General features: G+C 37.2%; 1 protein-coding gene across 1 annotated transcript in view; it reads right to left on the bottom strand.

Annotated features, from left to right (window-relative positions):
- The window catches only part of LOC142358128 (uncharacterized), a 91,616-nt gene that overhangs the window by 9,354 nt on the left and 64,872 nt on the right, over window positions 1-17,390 (bottom strand). Inside the window, 2 exon segments of the mRNA XM_075409593.1 lie at window positions 6,606-6,842; window positions 7,332-7,528. Coding sequence (XP_075265708.1) covers window positions 6,606-6,842; window positions 7,332-7,528 — 434 coding nt within the window.

Here is a 17,390-nt window from a genome sequence, read left to right as displayed (position 1 = left end):
CGTCTTCTAGGTGACCTAACTGAGTGTTCGGCTAGAGACCTAAGTGCTGAATGGGAATGTTCTATGGTCTTCCGTGATTTTGTTTGCGAGTTAACAGGTATCTTTCGAAGGTGACAATTCTTGGGCGGATGTCTGCTAGAGTTCAATAAGTTTTTTTAAAGTTCATTTGTCTCAACGTTTGTGCGGGAACTTTTGTGGAGTGCATTTTTCGTCCATCGATTCCGGGATTGAGGTAGATAAGTGTTCTGGCTTTCCTGTCCGCCATGTCCCAAGGCTTATCGCCGCACAAGACGCCTACTGTCTATTTGGTTGCACTCGTTTTTCCATTTGATATTGCCTGGTGATACCTCGTTAATCGTTCCCTTTCCATTGTTTGTGTCGGATTTTGGACTGGATTCTACGGGTTCGTGGGGGCGGAGGGGGGGGGGGTAAATGACTGCGGTCGGTCTCTCTAGGAGGATTTCATATAATTCGATGTTTATCTTAGCGACGAGGGCCATATTGAGCTGGCTTCTCCACTTGTTCCATGAGAATTGGTGCGTTACTGCAGGCTTTTTTACAGAATGGTTTAAGGCCTAGTGTCGAGCGTCCTTTCAAAACTGACTGAGCAATGTTATACAAAAGAGTGATACGCTAGTCGTATAAGCTATTTGGACTCGATTCAAGAACAATACGTTCAAATACAAAATATTCAGTTTCAACCTTAAAGTAGAACCGCACTTACAGTTCGCTGCCAGTCTATTAGTTGTGGTTGAGGTCACAACTACCTGTCACTGTTGCTATCAATCGTAGGACGATTGAGACATGAAGTGAAACGAAGGTTATATACATACTGCGTTTAAGTAAGTAGTAAATCACTGCACTATGACTGGTCATTTGATACAGAGGTACCACAATCTCTTTTCGTAAAAAGGCACACTTAAAAACCGCAGAACCAACCATTCAAAAAACGAAGAGAAAAAAATAAGCATCTTTAAAACAGCTTCCAATAGAAAGGAAAACAAATAACAAGACGTCAGAGTACTATTGAAGAAAAATAGTACTTACGCAATTATTATTCCAAACAACGTTAACCTCCAAAGAGCTTTAAACAATAAGTGTAGTCAGCAAAAACCAACTTTGAAAAAACCACTGAAGACGAGTAAAAGAAAAAAATAAATGACATTTGCAAAAAACGATTTTACAATGTCATTAAAAACAACTGGCATAATGGTCAAAGAAACACGGATCTTAAAACTTGAACTCTTCAATATCTATTGAATTATCTATCAATAGAAAGATTATATCAACATAAACAATAATAAATGTAGTAACAAATGCAGGCAATAATCAACAGTTCAAAAATTTTCCAAAAAATGTCAAGTCCAATTCAATTATTGACAATACACATAAAAAAACAAACATACTCAATTAAAACAAGTTCGAGAACAAATTACACCTGTAATTAATGAGACTGACCGAAAAGACGACAAAAACCGGTCATACTATTTAAAAAAATACATTTTTTGAACGCAAGTTTAGTCAAATTTGTTAAAAACAGCACTTTTGAATTGAAAAACCTAAACAACCTCAAAAAAGCGTTATCAATGAGAAAATGAGACCTATCATTGGTTAGATGAAGTGGCAGACTCAAAGAAAACAAAAAAGTGGCAAAATAAGAGAAAAAAATTGATTAAAATGGAACCTCTAAATTGATTAAAATGGAACTCATAAGAGAGCCACTTAGAGCTGTTTAAAATGTGACCAATTGAGAACGAAAAGACTAAATTAATGGAAAAAACCAACAATATAGCTCAAATTTTTCCGAAAACAGTTAGCGACTGCTACCTGTCATTGATCAGACTAAACTACAAAACAGAAACAGGGAAATTCTAAAAAATCACAATATTCCAGTAGCTACTCCAGCGTGGCTAAAGTCACCACTCCAATTCGAGGTCTTGCTGAGGAAAAGTAAAAAAAAGACAGGAAAAAGATAATAGTCGAGGAAAAGAAAAAAAATGATGAACGAAGTCAAAATATAATAATCGTTACAAAATTCTCGGACAGAATTATCCAGAAAATGCTAACACGCTACTTCCCAACCGTAATTTTGAAAAACAGCAACCTTTAATTTTCTTCTAAAGCATTCAATCACCCGACAGCTGAGAGAATTAATTAAATAAGCAAAGAAAGAACTAAAAAAACCTGAGAATTGGAAATTTGTGTAATTTCATAGAAAATTTCATCTTCTAGTCTTAAGTGGCATATATTAGGCAACTGACAGAGTTTGATAAAAATAAGGATCAACCAAGAAAACTAGAGCAGGGAGCAAAAAATGAGAAATATGCAAACAACTTAGAAAAACAGACAAAAAGGCAAAAATTTTCTTAGAAATTACTACGTTATCTGGAAAACAACTCCAAATTTTATTTCATTTCGTAGTTGGTCATATTCTTGTTCCCTAATTACAGACTAGAGTGGATAATATCAACAGCAATAAGCTCTAGACGTGATAACGATGACTTCTAAGAACAAATTCTAAGTAATTGGTATCTAAAATGAAGCTTTATGGTTTATCCCGTTTCTAAATTTGATTTCTCTTATTCTCATTCTGTGCAATTTAGAATTCTTTGCTGAAAACTGCTGCTAAGGAAAACAACTGCTGTTTGGGAAACCACTTGGAGCATAACGACCGAAGAATAAAATTAACCGAGAAAAGTCAAGCACATTTCTTGAAAAATGTCGAAAATGAGGTAAAACAAAACAATTTTTTTTTAACTCGACGCAGTAAAAAATAGGGGCTGAGAAAAAAAATCCACAGAGAACATGAGGGTGACTATTAATTAATTTAAAAGGAAACAAGAACATCTAGAGCAACTTATTTTTCCACAAAACTCCCCAAATGCTATAAAGATTAGGACACATGAACTTTTCAAAACGCCTCGACTTGGAAAAATAGCTACAGTGAGTTTAAAAGTCTATTTTTTGCTTTGGACAGTTGCAAGCTAATTCCAACGCACTGCATCCTGGTAAGAAAGCTGAGACCAACGCCTTTACCTAAAAAAATTGCATTTCAAACAAAACTGCTTTCTAAAAGCGCCATTGATCAAAAAACTCGTTCGCTAAATTTTTTGAATTAAGAAATAGGAGCGCAATAATAGCTGGCCGAGAAGATGGAGGCGGCTAAAAACAATGAGTGAAATTCTTTGTGTCACAAAAAAGAATAACGAAACTATATTTTTAAAATTTAAAAACATAGCCGGCAGATTGCCGGAATAGCTGCGAAAGAATCGACCTGCGTGCCATATAATAGAGATAGAAACAGATACAGATCTAAATTGAAAAAAAAATCGACGCCGCTCAAAAAACTAGGTAACAAACATTCAGCGATAAATTAATAAAGCTTGCTAAATTTCATTCCGTAGAAGCCTCTTATTAGGGACCTTTACTGCACAAATGAGTTCCTTTGACCATAAACAAATTCAAACTAAACTTAAGTTCAAAAGTCATTTTATTGAGTGAGGTAAGTCACGTATGATCAAAATCTAATCACGCAAATAACCTAAAAACGTTTGCTAAAGCGAGTGAGAAATGACGTCACGCGCGCAAATGCCGTTAGTGAGAGGAAGAAGTCACTCAGAAAACTTGACTTTTTCAGCTTTGCTGTGTGAACAAATGTAAAACGAAAAAAGAGCGTCAGACGACGAAACAAAAATACATAGCAGGACACGTCCTGACGTACAATTCAAAGAATTTTCATTGCCTAAACAAAAAAACTAGACCTAGAAAGGACTATGAATGGATTGGGAAAACCATTTAGAAAAAAATCCTATCCGAAAAATCGAAAAAACAGAAAAAATCAAAGCGAAATTGCGGCATGTGAACAAAAAAACCACTAGCGAGAAAGCGAATTTTTGTTCAAACACCGTTTTCTCACTTTACTTTAAATTTAGAGCGAAAAAATTCACGCCGCAAAACCACTCGCTTTTTCACTCCACTTCCTGTTTCGGCGTGACAATTTGACTTCAAAAATCATGAAAATGTGTGAACAGATCTTAAAAAAAAGACAGCGCCCCAATACGATTCAAATTCTTTGAATTGTAAAAAACCAAGAGCACCGCAATATAGCTACGCTCAGCTTACAGCTTCGCAGCTATAAAAATAATCTATAGCGTAATTAACTTCATTTAAAAAAAGTATCTCATATAAAAAATATTTCATAAAAAATATCTATAGCTTAATTACCTTCAAGAGCAAAACAAAATTTTCTTGGGAAAAGTAGCAGATTAAAGCTTCAGCAACCTACCTTGATTCTTTTTTTTGACTACTTGACCCAGAGAGGGAGAGAGAAAACAAATTTTCCAATAGAAATTGCATTGAAGTTTATAGAAACGAATAAAATAACACAACAATCCGGTAGACCATAAATCAAGCCTGTCAAAAAACTAGCTCGGGAACATCGAGGAGAGACGCAACTAGACAAGCGAAACGCTGAAGCTCTGCGCTGAGAAAATTTTGCGTCCGCATAGATTCGTGGGGATCTTCAAAATAGATAAACCTGATCTACATGCTAAAAGGCAGCAAAAATAGTGCAATCACTCTGTGCAATTTAGAATTCTTTGCTGAACACTGCTGCTAAGGAAAACAACTGCTGTTTGGGAAAACACTTGGAGCATAACGACCGAAGAATAAAATTAACCGAGAGAAGTCAAGCACATTTCTAGAAAAATGTCGAAAATGAGGTAAAACAAAACAATTTTTTTTTAACTCGACGCAGTAAAAAATAGGGGCTGAGAAAAAAAATCCACAGAGAACATGAGGGTGACTATTAATTAATTTAAAAGGAAACAAGAACATCTAGAGCAACTTATTTTTCCACAAAACTCCCCAAATGCTATAAAGATTAGGACACATGAACTTTTCAAAACGCCTCGACTTGGAAAAATAGCTACAGTGAGTTTAAAAGTCTATTTTTTGCTTTGGACAGTTGCAAGCTAATGCCAACGCACTGCTTCCTTGTAAGAAAGCTGAGACCAACGCCTTTACCTAAAAAATTGCATTTCAAACAAAACTGCTTTCTAAAAGCGCTATTGATCAAAAAACTCGTTCGCTAAATTTTTTGAATTAAGAAATAGGAGCGCAATAATAGCTGGCCGAGAAGATGGAGACGGCTAAAAACAATGAGTGAAATTCTTTGTGTCACAAAAAAGAATAATGAAACTATATTTTTAAAATTTAAAAACATAGCCGGCAGATTGCCGGAATAGCTGCGAAAGAATCGACCTGCGTGCCATATAATAGAGATAGAAACAGATACAGATCTAAATTGAAAAAAAAATCGACACCGCTCAAAAAATTAGGTAACAAACATTCAGCGATAAATTAATAAAGCTTGCTAAAATTCATTCCGTAGAAGCCTCTTATTAGGGACCTTTACTGCACAAATGAGTTCCTTTGACCATAAACAAATTCAAACTAAACTTAAGTTTTAGAGTTCAAAAGTCATTTTATTGAGTGAGGTAAGTCACGTATGATCAAAATCTAATCACGCAAATAACCTAAAAGCTTTTGCTAAAGCGAGTGAGAAATGACGTCACGCGCGCAAATGCCGTTAGTGAGAGGAGGAAGTCATTCAGAAAATTTGACTTTTTCAGCTTTGCTGTGTGAACAAATGTAAAACGAAAAAAGAGCGTCAGACGACGAAACAAAAAACATAGCAGGACAAGTCCTGACGTACAATTCAAAGAATTTTCGACTAAACAAAAAACTAGACCTAGAAAGGACTATGAATGGATTGGGAAAACCATTTAGAAAAAAATCCGATCCGAAAAATCGAAAAAACAGAAAAAATCAAAGCGAAATTGCGGCATGTGAACAAAAAAACCACTAGCGAGAAAGCGAATTTTTGTTCAAACACCGTTTTCTCACTCTACTTTAAATTTAGAGCGAAAAAATTCACGCCGCAAAACCACTCGCTTTTTCGCTCCACTTCCTGTTTCGGCGTGACAATTTGACTTCAAAAATCATGAAAATGTGTGAACAGATCTTAAAAAAAAGACAGCGCCCCAATACGATTCAAATTCTTTGAATTGTAAAAAACCAAGAGCACCGCAATATAGCTACGCTCAGCTTACAGCTTCGCAGCTATAAAAATAATCTATAGCGTAATTAACTTCATTTAAAAAAAGTATCTCATATAAAAAGTATTTCATAAAGAATATCTATAGCTTAATTATCTTCAAGAGCAAAACAAAATTTTCTTGGGAAAAGTAGCAGATTAAAGCTTCAGCAACCTACCTTGATTCTTTTTTTGACTACTTGACCCAGAGAGGGAGAGAGAAAACAAATTTTCCAAAAGAAATTGCATTGAAGTTTATAGAAACGAATAAAATAACACAACAATCCGGTAGACCATAAATCAAGCCTGTCAAAAAACTAGCTCGGGAACATCGAGGAGAGACGCAGCTAGACAAGCGAAACGCTGAAGCTCTGCGCTGAGAAAATTTTGCGTCCGCATAGATTCGTGGGGATCTGCAAAATAGATAAACCTGATCTACATGCTAAAAGGCAGCAAAAATAGCCACCTGTCGCAAAAAAGTAGAGTAATAGCGGCAATAAGTTGGAACCTTTTTTGAAGGCAAAGTGAGGAAGAACATGGGCAACAATCTCTGTTCGAATGGGCGGGTGTGAACGAGCTTTACAATCTTCTCTACCACCTCGTTCCTCTTCTCGGAGTAGTACTCAAAGGCATTGCGTGTCTCCCTGCCACAGGGGCAGAATACACAACATCTGTTGAACTCCAGGTGCAGCTGATTCAAATGCATGCTGTCTCTGATCTTCATAGACGCCTTCTTGATAGCCACCTGAAGAAAGAGTCTAATTTATGTGACTAAGTTCATTACACTTTCAGCGATTCATTACCACGGACAAGAATTTGCTCAAAATAAACCATAAGCAAGCTCATCCGAGTTTTTGGGCAACATTTTTTAAAGAAAAAAAAGCATCCAGCTGAATTAATTGCAAATTAGAGGTTTTAAAAGATCTCTGGTTTCTTTTTTGAATGATAATTGTGAAATTCCATTAAAAATGTTAAGCTAGAAAGCAGATTGGAAAACTTCACCACTTTAATAATATCAACCGTAACTGTGACAAAATAAGGCCAGCATCGGCCTGTTATTAGCTGACCTTCAACTATTCAATTTTCACCTTGCAAATTTCTGTACAGTAAACACGGTTACCTGCTGTTCTTAACTGCAAACCTTTTAATTTGATGCTGGACAAAGTAATTAAAAAGTTGTGTCAATTCACTTATGTCAATTCAAAACTGACATAAGTGAATTGTTTCAATTTACTTTAGGTGACTGGCTCGGTCGCCGATTGTAAGTGCAATGAGAGGACGATGAGGACGTGGATGGTCCTGCAATCTGAAGATCTTCGTCCTCTCCGTTGATGTTGAGAGTGACCCTGTTGTTCGTCTCAGCAGCAGTAGCCACATCAGAGTCCACTATTGTCACGTCATCGCTCAAGTACTTTGACACTGGTTGCAGATCTAGAAAGAGAAATTGTTCAGCAAGTGATTTATGAACAAAACTAAAATAACAATTTGCTCATCATTCAAATAATTGCAACGCGTACACAAATCTAATCACCGCAAGCAAAAAAAGGTTTGATAGCCCGCCTGAGCTCACGGCTACTTTAAATAGTAGCGCAAGATTATGAACAAAATAGTGTCGTGCAAACTTTAATTTATTTCTTGCCAACGCTAACAAAATCAGATATGAGCCCAGCTCCCATCTTCACAGACCGCTATGCACGTCTCCGAATGTAAAAATAATTCCTGTTAACTGATGAATATTGTGTAAAGTTATGTTTGACAGCATAAACATAACCGACTAAACGTCTGAAGAACTGCTCTCGAACGACTAGTGGGAGCTCTAATCAATTGCAGCCTGCTTCACTCGGGGGGGGGGGGGGGGAGGGAGGGAGGGGGAGCCTAAACGGGACTAAAGTTCAATAGTGGGCTTCAAATAACCACATTAGAGGTTAACATATACCACTATTAGGATTTAAAGTAAAAAAAATGGCACCAGATTCGGCGCACTTTTCATTTGACTTTTAGTATTAAATTACCGCCAATTGAATTCAGCTGCTTGAAATTGCGATTGAGAGAGAATTTTAGATCACGCGAAACGCAAAATGTCAAGGGCGTAGAAGTCACTCAAGTCAAAATTGTCAAGCGAAAATTTTGCATAAAAAAATAGCGGGTAGAATACCGGTAAGTTGGCGCGGGGGCGAAGGGGTGGTAGGTAGGTGGTGGGGGTAGGTAGGTGGGGTGGGTGGGTCGATAGGTTGGGGAGGGGGGTAGTGCTGGAGTAGTTTGGGGGGTAGGTGGTAGGTAGTTGGGTGGGTGGGTAGATAGGTTGGGGAGGTGGGTAGTGCTGGGTAGTTGGAGCAGGTAGGTGGCGGTGGGGGGTGTAGGTAGGTGGGGTGGGAAGTAGCTACGTTACGGGGGGGGGGTAAGTAGGTACGAGGGGGGAGGGTAGGTACGTTGGGGTTGGGGGGGGATAGTTTTTTTTTTTTGGGGGGGGGGAGGTAGTTAAATGGGATCAAATTGTCCTCAAATTGACCTGTTCCCCTTGAATTTAAGACTATTACCAATTGCTATACATTACAAACTAAGCTATTGTTAAATTCCAATGTTCGAAAACAGAAGTCAACGATCAAAAACGGAGGTAAAAACTCGAATAGAAAGAAGTCAAAATTCAAGTCATGAACAAACTTGCTTTCTGCTAAAAAAACATAGCCGGTAGAATACCGGAAACGACTCGAATCGTCGTGCATTATAATCTCTAACATAACTTTACCGAAATCAGAACATCAAAATAGCCGAGAAAAAAACAAAAGTAGCCCAACAACCCACATTAGTGTTTTAAAAATTCCGACAATTTTTTAGGTGCGGGGGAGATAGGTGGGGTGAGTGGGTAGATACGTTGGGGAGGTGGGTAGTGGTGGGGTAGTTGGGAGGGGGGGGGGTAGGTGGGGTAGTTAAGTGAAGGGAGGGGGTAGTTTGGGGGGTAGCTGGGGGAGGGGGGGGGTAAGTTGGCGCGGGGGCGGAGGGGGTGGTAGGTAGGTCGTGGGGGGGTAGGTAGGTGGGTGGGTGGGAAGATAGGTTGGGAAGTGCTGGGGTAGTCGGGTGGGGTTAGCTAGGTGAAGGTAGGGGTAGTTTGGGGGGTAAATTGGGGGGTGCAGGGGCGGTGGTATGGGTGGGGGGGGGAGGGAGGGTAGATAGGTGGTGGTGGTGGTGGTGGTGGGGGGGGGGGTTTGTGCGGTGTAGTTTAGATAATTAGAGGTGACTTATATAGGAACAAAAAATCTCAAAATGACGTCTTCAACTTGAGCATTACCAGCAGTTCCTAATTACTATACATTACAAATGAAGCTACTGTTAAAGTCCAATGTTCGAAAACAGAAGTCAACAATCAAAAACGGAGGTAAATGCTCGAACAGAAAAAAGTCAAAACTCAAGTCATGAACAAACTTGCTTTCTGCTAAAAAAACATAGCCAGTAGAATACCGGAAACGACTGGAATCGTCGTGCAAAATAATCTCTGCCCTAACTTGGACAAAATACGAATATAAAACACTACAAGTAACGAAAATAGTAGACCAATATAACATAAAAAGCGTTAAAATTTTTTCAATTCAGGGGTGGTGTGGTTAGGTGCTGGTGGGGGAGGGGGGTTGGTAGGTGGGGGCAGGTACGTGGTGGTGGGGGGTGTAGGTACGTGGGGGGAGGGGGTAGGTAGGTACGTTGTGGGGGGGGGGGTAGATACGTTGGGGGGTAGGTACGTTGGGGGGGGGGGGGGGTATTTTTTTGGGGGGGGGGGGGCAGGGTAGGTAGTTAACTGGGATCAAATTTTCTCAAATTGACCTCTTCACCTTGAATAAGACTGTTACCAATTGCTATACATTACAAACTAAGCCATTGTTAAAGGCCAATGTTCGAAAACAGAAGTCAAAAATTAAAAACGGAGGTAAAAGCTCAAATAGAAAGAAGTCAAATTCAAGTCATGAACAAACTTGCTTTCTGCTAAAAAAAACCTGTAGAATATCAATACTCCTCTTCGAGTCGTAAAAACCTGTAGAATCTCAATACTCCTCTTCGAGTCGTAATAAAACCTGTAGAATATCAAAACTCCTCTTCGAGTCGTAAACACCTGTAGAATCTCAATACTCCTCTTCGAGTCGTAAAAAGACACACGTTTACAATAATTGCTATGAACTTCGTTCAAGAGCAATTAATAAGCTTCATACGAGCTCAAAATGTGTAGTATTCAGAGAGAGCATCGTAGTATCTACGATTTGAAGAAAAGACTCCTCACTAATTAGCTGTCATACAATCATGGTCATGGATGCTTAGAAGAGGTGTGATGCGTGCCCCTTCATGCTTGAATGTTCCCATTCAAACTACAGAAATTCCGCCATGCCTATCGATATTCGTGTCTACAAATTGGGAGAGTTTGCTGTAACGGGAACACACCCATCATTCTTAAATCACAGAGCTGTTTAAGATGATTTGCGTTGACACTAACGACAAATTAGAAGTTTAAAGCATATCCAACTGGAGAACTAACAAACTCACAAAACTGGGAGTTATGTGTCAGAAAATATGAAAAATGAACATATAGTTTGATTGTTGTTCCCTTTATTCATAGGTTTTACCCTATTTTTTTTTTGGGGGGGGGGGGCGACTATATGCTTAACTAGTTTTTTTGTTCAACTAATTTTGGTGGATCCATATTTTTGCCGCACAAAGATTTGAGTGAAGGAGCGTCGAATATTTAAGGGGAAGTGTATCTTGAATACGGCTTTTTCGAGAAACAATTGAGTTTTAAAATTTTGTGAACTTTTGACTGATTTTTCGTATTTAAGTCCACTTTCACAATTTTCCACGAATTTATGCAATTTTTCTATGGAATAATAAAATTAAAATCATTATATACATGAAAAATAATTTTAGAGATCAAAAAAGGCTGCCAAATTATACGGCTGTACTTTTTGTGTTCAAACTTTGGCTGATTTTGCTATTTTAGCCCAGTCTATCTTCTTTATTAAAAGGGGAATCGAATCACGCATTTTAGGCTGATTTTTGTCAATTATATCTCAGAAATTGCTTCCTATTATTGTGTGTTACATGGGTTCTGACTATCTAACAGATTGATCTGGACAAACGGTTTCGCCCAATATTGTGTTGGTTTCACTTTTGTTTATAAAAAAGTAAGGGTCAAATTAACAGAGCAATTGTCAATCTTTGTAAAAAAAATGGTCGAAAAGAAATGAAATTTTTGTAAACTAGAGCGACGACTGTTGAGGCTTCCATTAACTGCTACATATATCTGCAATTGCAGTTATCCCAGAAAATGTACTCAATTCCAATCGATATCAATATATTGCATTTGTAGCTGTTACTCTTCTCATTGCCACCATATCTTAAAGTTGTCACTTCTATCAGCTGCTTCAATTGACGTTGTGCTAAAATGTGACTCTTATTCTAGTAATGTAGCAACAAATTAAATTAACTTTGTCCAATTTAGCAGCAATCATATAAACATTACCCACTAACATCGGGCGAATTACTCTCAACCGACTCGCGTGTGGTTGCTTCATCTTTAGCTAAGCATGGCTTATTAGGTAGGCTAACATCAGCAGAATCGAGTGAGCAAGGGGTAGGGTGTAGAGCAGTGGATGAGTACGGGGAAGTGGTGAACACGGGGGAGGAGGGAGTGGTGGTGAACACGGTTGGGCCACGCGTTCGGGGTTACGGGTGGAGTGAAGCACGGGTGGAGTGAAGCACGGGTGGGTGGGTGGGTGGGGGGGGGCGTCTTCTCGCATACACTCTGAGTCGATTTTCGTTTATTTGTTTCATTGAGTACATCCGCCGTTTTGGAAACTTTGCTATGGCAGTCACAGACGTACACAGTGTGAAATCTTTTGGGAGTTAACTTTTTTTGGGTTTTTCTGATCTTCTCATCAGTCAGTCACCCGACTTTGTGCACCAGCGAAAAACTGACTGAAAGACGTTTCGTGTGTTTTGTTGACTTTTGAATTTGTTGAGTTAAATGAGAAAAATCCGCTTTTAATTGTGCTTGAACTATTTTAGACTGAAAAAATGAACATCGCTTTACAAAAACTTTGCTCCTGTGTTGACTACAATTTATTTTTTGTTCATTTAGTTCAAATGCCATTAACGGAAAAATTTGTGATGGCAGTCAAAACTAAATTTTAAACATAACCGACTAACGTCGGGCGAATTGCTCTCAAACGACCGGCGAGCGGTTGGCTTCGTCAGTAGCTAGTCACGGGGGGGGGTGCACCGGGGGCTGATGGGGGGCAACAGCGAGGTGGGGGGTGGAGGCAATAGTGGGGGAGGTGTCTCAACCTCTAAGAACCGCCCTTCACACCATAAGTATAAGTCTCCAAACCAATTTGAGCTGAAACAGAGCTGAAAGGCTCTAAGAGCACTTAATGCCCGCTGGGCGCTACCTGTTTATCCCGTTTTTGAGGACAAAAAGTCAAAAGCGTCAGACGAAAAATTGGTCTAGCGAAAAATCGCATAAAAAACATAGCCGGAAGAATTCCGGAAGCGACTCGAATCGTCAAAACTTCACTAACAAAACCGTTATTGAAGCGGAAGTCACTACCTTTTGTATTAAACCATTAACTCACTACCTCTCCAGGTCTGCTCTAAAAATTGGTGAAACTTGAACCACTGTCACCAAGAGAAACAAAATGCAGCAAAATTTTAAATTATTGAAAACGTTTGGCAACGTTAAAAAATCCGAAATAATTAAGCTGGTCAAAAACTTGATAGTCTGAAAAAGCTGACCAGGTTATCAACTGCCTTCATACAATTCATGATTCTAATCTGAAAAAAATTGCAAAAGCAAACGGGAGATAATAATCTTAGAAACTAAGTTCTAAGTTTGAACCAAGTTTAAAATCTTTTCAAAAAAGAAACCTGAAAATTAAGAATCAGAAAACACCAACAATTACAATTCTAATCACTGCAATTAAGACAAAAAACAACACACACCTGATCCTTGTTGTACATGTGCTAGACAACATGATTTCATACTAAATCAAAAATAAAATTGATCATAGAAAAGACATAAGTAGAAGAATATTCAAAGGCAAAAAATCGGTTAAAATATTACCAAGGCCAGAAGAAAGCTGCAGTAAATAGTCATAAGTGGAAATTTTGCAAAGGGCTTGCTGTCAAACGCTCAGTACTGCCTTATGTTGAATGAAATCAATTGCAAACCAAAGAAATGACGAAAATCTAAGAAAAAGCCGAAATCATTCATTTTTTACTACTGAAAAAATCAATATACCGAAAATAAATGTAGGTGCCAGGACAAAGCTACAAAGATACTAACTAGAATGTGAAGAATATCGGCACAATGTAAGGAACACTGTAACAAAAAGACATTCTTAATTTTTGAAAGTTAAAAATCAATTTCAAAAATTCAAGAAAAACGAATACATTTCATTGTTCAGCATTCAAGACATAGAAAAGATAACTAGTCATCCGATACAAAGATCTATCCTCCTGAAGAAAACAAAAAATAGGAAAAAGCAGAATTCATAAAAACGAAACATTGAAACATTTTGCAAAAAAATGGTCAAAGAACTTTTAAGTTAAGACTGCATTTATGAAAAAGTTTTAACTGTTTTTCCAAAAATTAACGCCAAGAAATGATTGAATTTTCATTGAAACGAAATTAAAGTCCCAAATGTTGCTCAAAAAAAACTATTTCTAGCAATTACAACCAAAATACAAACAAAAAAACTGACGAAAATCGAAAAAAACCACCAAAATCGGATTAGCATGTGTATAATTTTATGAAACAAATTTACATTGAGGTAGAAAGAGGCGTTGAGTATATAAATTATCAGAGAGAAGTTGCCATATGAACTGATTTTTGACAAAAAGACGGTTAAAAGACCCAAAAATGAAAAAAAATTATTAGAAAAAAAGCCAAAAACTAACTAAAAAATCAAGAAATAACGCATTTTTAGGCTCTGCAAAATACTGTGGCATCAATTTGCGAGGTTGAAATTTCAATATAGTATCGAAAAAAATTCATTTCTACAAGAAATCAAATTAAAAGTAAAAAACTTGGGCCACTTAGACGAAAAAACGGCTAAAAACGGTTATTTATATGTGCAATTCAATCAAAAACTACTTTTCAAAGTCAAAAAGTCGTTCACTAAACGCAGCGCATGATCAAAAAACTTCTCTCGCTTAGCGAAAATCTGTTTACCAAGACACCTTTTCTCACTTTCGCTTTTAGGTCAAAATGCCGCGTGAACAAATCTACTTCCTGCAAAAAAAACCGAGAGAAAACCAATACTCCTCTTCGAGTCGTAAAAAGACCGACAGGACTAATATAATTGCTACAAACTTCGTTTGAGAGCAATTAAACATCAAAAAATGGCGTAACTTTTATGGAAGTTATCTTGTTACGTTTTGTTGCTCCTATGATCAAGCACGTGAGTTTTTGCACCTCTGATTCGTGTCTCCACCCACTTTAACATTTTTGGAAGACACTAGAGGACAAAACATACCCACAGCCTTCTCTTGCCAATTTTGGAAGATTTATAAGAATGAATCCTTTGAAACTGTTTCAATCTCATTGTGGTTGAGCTGTTCAGTGTTCATCTTTCATTTTTAAAACTAAACTTACAGATTAATCAGATTTTCAGCTACAGTAAAAATAACACCTGAACAAATCATTTTCTTAGTTTTGAAAATTGTCTATAGTTTATCTTGTTTTTTTAAATTCTAACTTTTCATTAATGAATCCGATTCTCTTTCTTTGTTAAATGATCTTTGCTTAAAAGTTTTTTCGATACAGAAAAACTGATTGAGTGAAGTTCCGTTTGGTTACAGAGCTCAATTTCAAACACTGTACACATAAATGTTCGGGATCTGAAGGCCAAGATCAACGAACTTTTTGATTTAGCTGCATTCTGTTAAACAATCAAATAAAAACAAACAAAAATCATTTTCAAGTAAATCTATGGAAACATTACATTTTTATTTCTACTTTTTAAAAAAAAGTATTTGAGAATTTTTTTTGATTGGCTGGTTTTTTCAAACAATTCTTCTGGACAAAACTTGCCACCTTTAAAAAAATCATTTGGAGCAGAAAAGTTGACAACTAAATGCAAACCAATTTCTTCATTAATCGTGAGAAATTTTAAGATTTTTTATTTACCTTGATGCCTCTGATTAATGTTTTCACTTTAGCATTTTGGAAAACCATAGGAGACAAAACATGCATTCAACGGTCAATTTTCAGACTCTTACAAATTCCTGAATTTCTTAATACAATCTATGCTTCAATATATGAAGAGTCGTAGACACAAATGCTTTAAAATTGTTCCCATCTAATTTTAATTGGGGTCTTGAGTGATCAACTTTTACTTTTTTAGTTGAATTTCCAGATTAGTCAGATTTTCAGATATAGAAAGTAATAGTAAATTTAAGTAAAATGACAGCTAAACAAATCTATTTCTTAGTTTCGATCACAGTTTGTTTTTATTCTCTGACTTTTCATAAATGAATCCAATTATCTCTATAAATTTCGGCAAGAACCTCGACGTGTTTGCAAAAAACTAAAAAGTTCTCTGAGTATTGAATTTTTGCCCTTCATGCTGCGCATTTCGACTTCCTCAAGCGTTCCGAAGCAGCTTCGCTAAACGATTCACATTTAGTTGAATGGAAGTCGAATCACATTTAGCTCAGTGTAAGTTTTTGTTTCACAACTTTGTTCATTGCGCGAAAGAACGAAGTCATGAAACAAAAAAGGTCAAGCAAAACTATTGCATAAAAAAGAACTTACAACAACTGCTCAAAATTGCGTTCGAGAGAAATTAATGAAAAACTATGACAGCATTCTAATTTGCAATAGACAATTTACTATCCATGATACACATCCAATACATGCATTTGACGGTCTGCTGAATTTTAGTTTTGTAAATGCCTTGCCTCCCTTCACCTCTCACCATTATGCCAGAAAACACAGGTCAAGGTAAAAGGTCCCCTCCCTCCCTCCTCAATATAACGTCCATTCACAGTTTCTAAATAAGAACCAGAAAAAACAAGGAAAAGCATCTCGATAGCAACTATGCAAAACCAAATTTCTAAATAGCCAATATTTAAGCAGTAAAAAACAGAATGAAAAAGGATAACGTGCTTGTTAATTCAAACACGACAAAAATATTGCAGTCCTTCGAACTTTTTGTAATACACTATGGAGCCAAAAGGCTCCATAGACCTTCACAAACATCAAATAAAACACGAGCTTGAGTTAAAAGAAGTTCTTTGGTTACGCTTCACAACTACATTAGCTTTTTGTACAGTTCAGTAGACTGTTGATAGTTTCATCATGTTTTTTTACAAAACCCAAAGCAAATTTTCTCTAACTTTCCGAAAAAATTGTCTTGTTTCTGGTTTCGTCTCTGTTGCTTCAATATCGCACATATTCAACTGAATTCAGGACCAGGCTGTAAGCTAGTCAGTCTCCTTATCAATCTTTCGAAACCCCGCGCTCTTCGCCTGAACTTTCTGTTTCCAAGTGCACTCCAAGATGCAATCAACGCCATAATTGGACTTCAAAAATTGGATTATTTCCGTTTGCGCCCCTCCCCCCGAGTACAAATAAAAACATAACCGACTAACGTCGGGCGAATTGCTCTAAAACGACCGACGAGCGGTTGGCTTCGTCAGCAGCTAGCGACGGTTTAGTGACCTCTGTGCGCTACCTCTTTATCCAGTTTCTGATGACGAAATTCAAGTGGGTCAGACGCAAAATTGGTCCAGCAATAAATTGCAAGAAAGAGAAACAGGTATAATATTTGCTACAAAATGCTTTTGAGAGCAGTTAACAATGATTTTCTAAAAAGTGCCTGTTAGATCGTTAATGATTTAAAAAAACATTTCTACTATAACTCATTGTCAATGAGGACCAGAAATGATGACATTACGCCACATAATAGCAGCTGAAGGGCGGCATCAACAAAGAGATAGTGAGAGATTAAAAGTGAACGAAAAAAGTAAAGGAATCCTAACCGACAGAGAGAAAAACTGACAGGAATATTTTCCATGATTGGATTCGTCTCTGCAACTTCTAGTTTTCTAGCCTTGTTAATAAAAAAAATCATATAAAAAACTGAAAAAGTCAAAATCCGAAACGAAAAATTTTCAACTTCGCAGTAAAAAAAGTTCAAAACCATTTTTTTGTCTCCTGCAAAATCTTGCTAAAATTCAATATATTAAAATCTTAAGAACAATTTCATTGTCAAGAGACTATCCGGTATACCTGTTTCAAGCCTGAAATAGTGAA

The sequence above is a fragment of the Convolutriloba macropyga genome, chromosome 2, assembly GCF_964194025.1.
Source record: "Convolutriloba macropyga chromosome 2, txConMacr16.3, whole genome shotgun sequence".
Taxonomy (NCBI): domain Eukaryota; kingdom Metazoa; phylum Xenacoelomorpha; order Acoela; family Convolutidae; genus Convolutriloba; species Convolutriloba macropyga.
The sequence above is the reverse complement of the archived record's forward strand: the minus strand, read 5'-3'. Positions and strand labels throughout refer to the sequence as shown.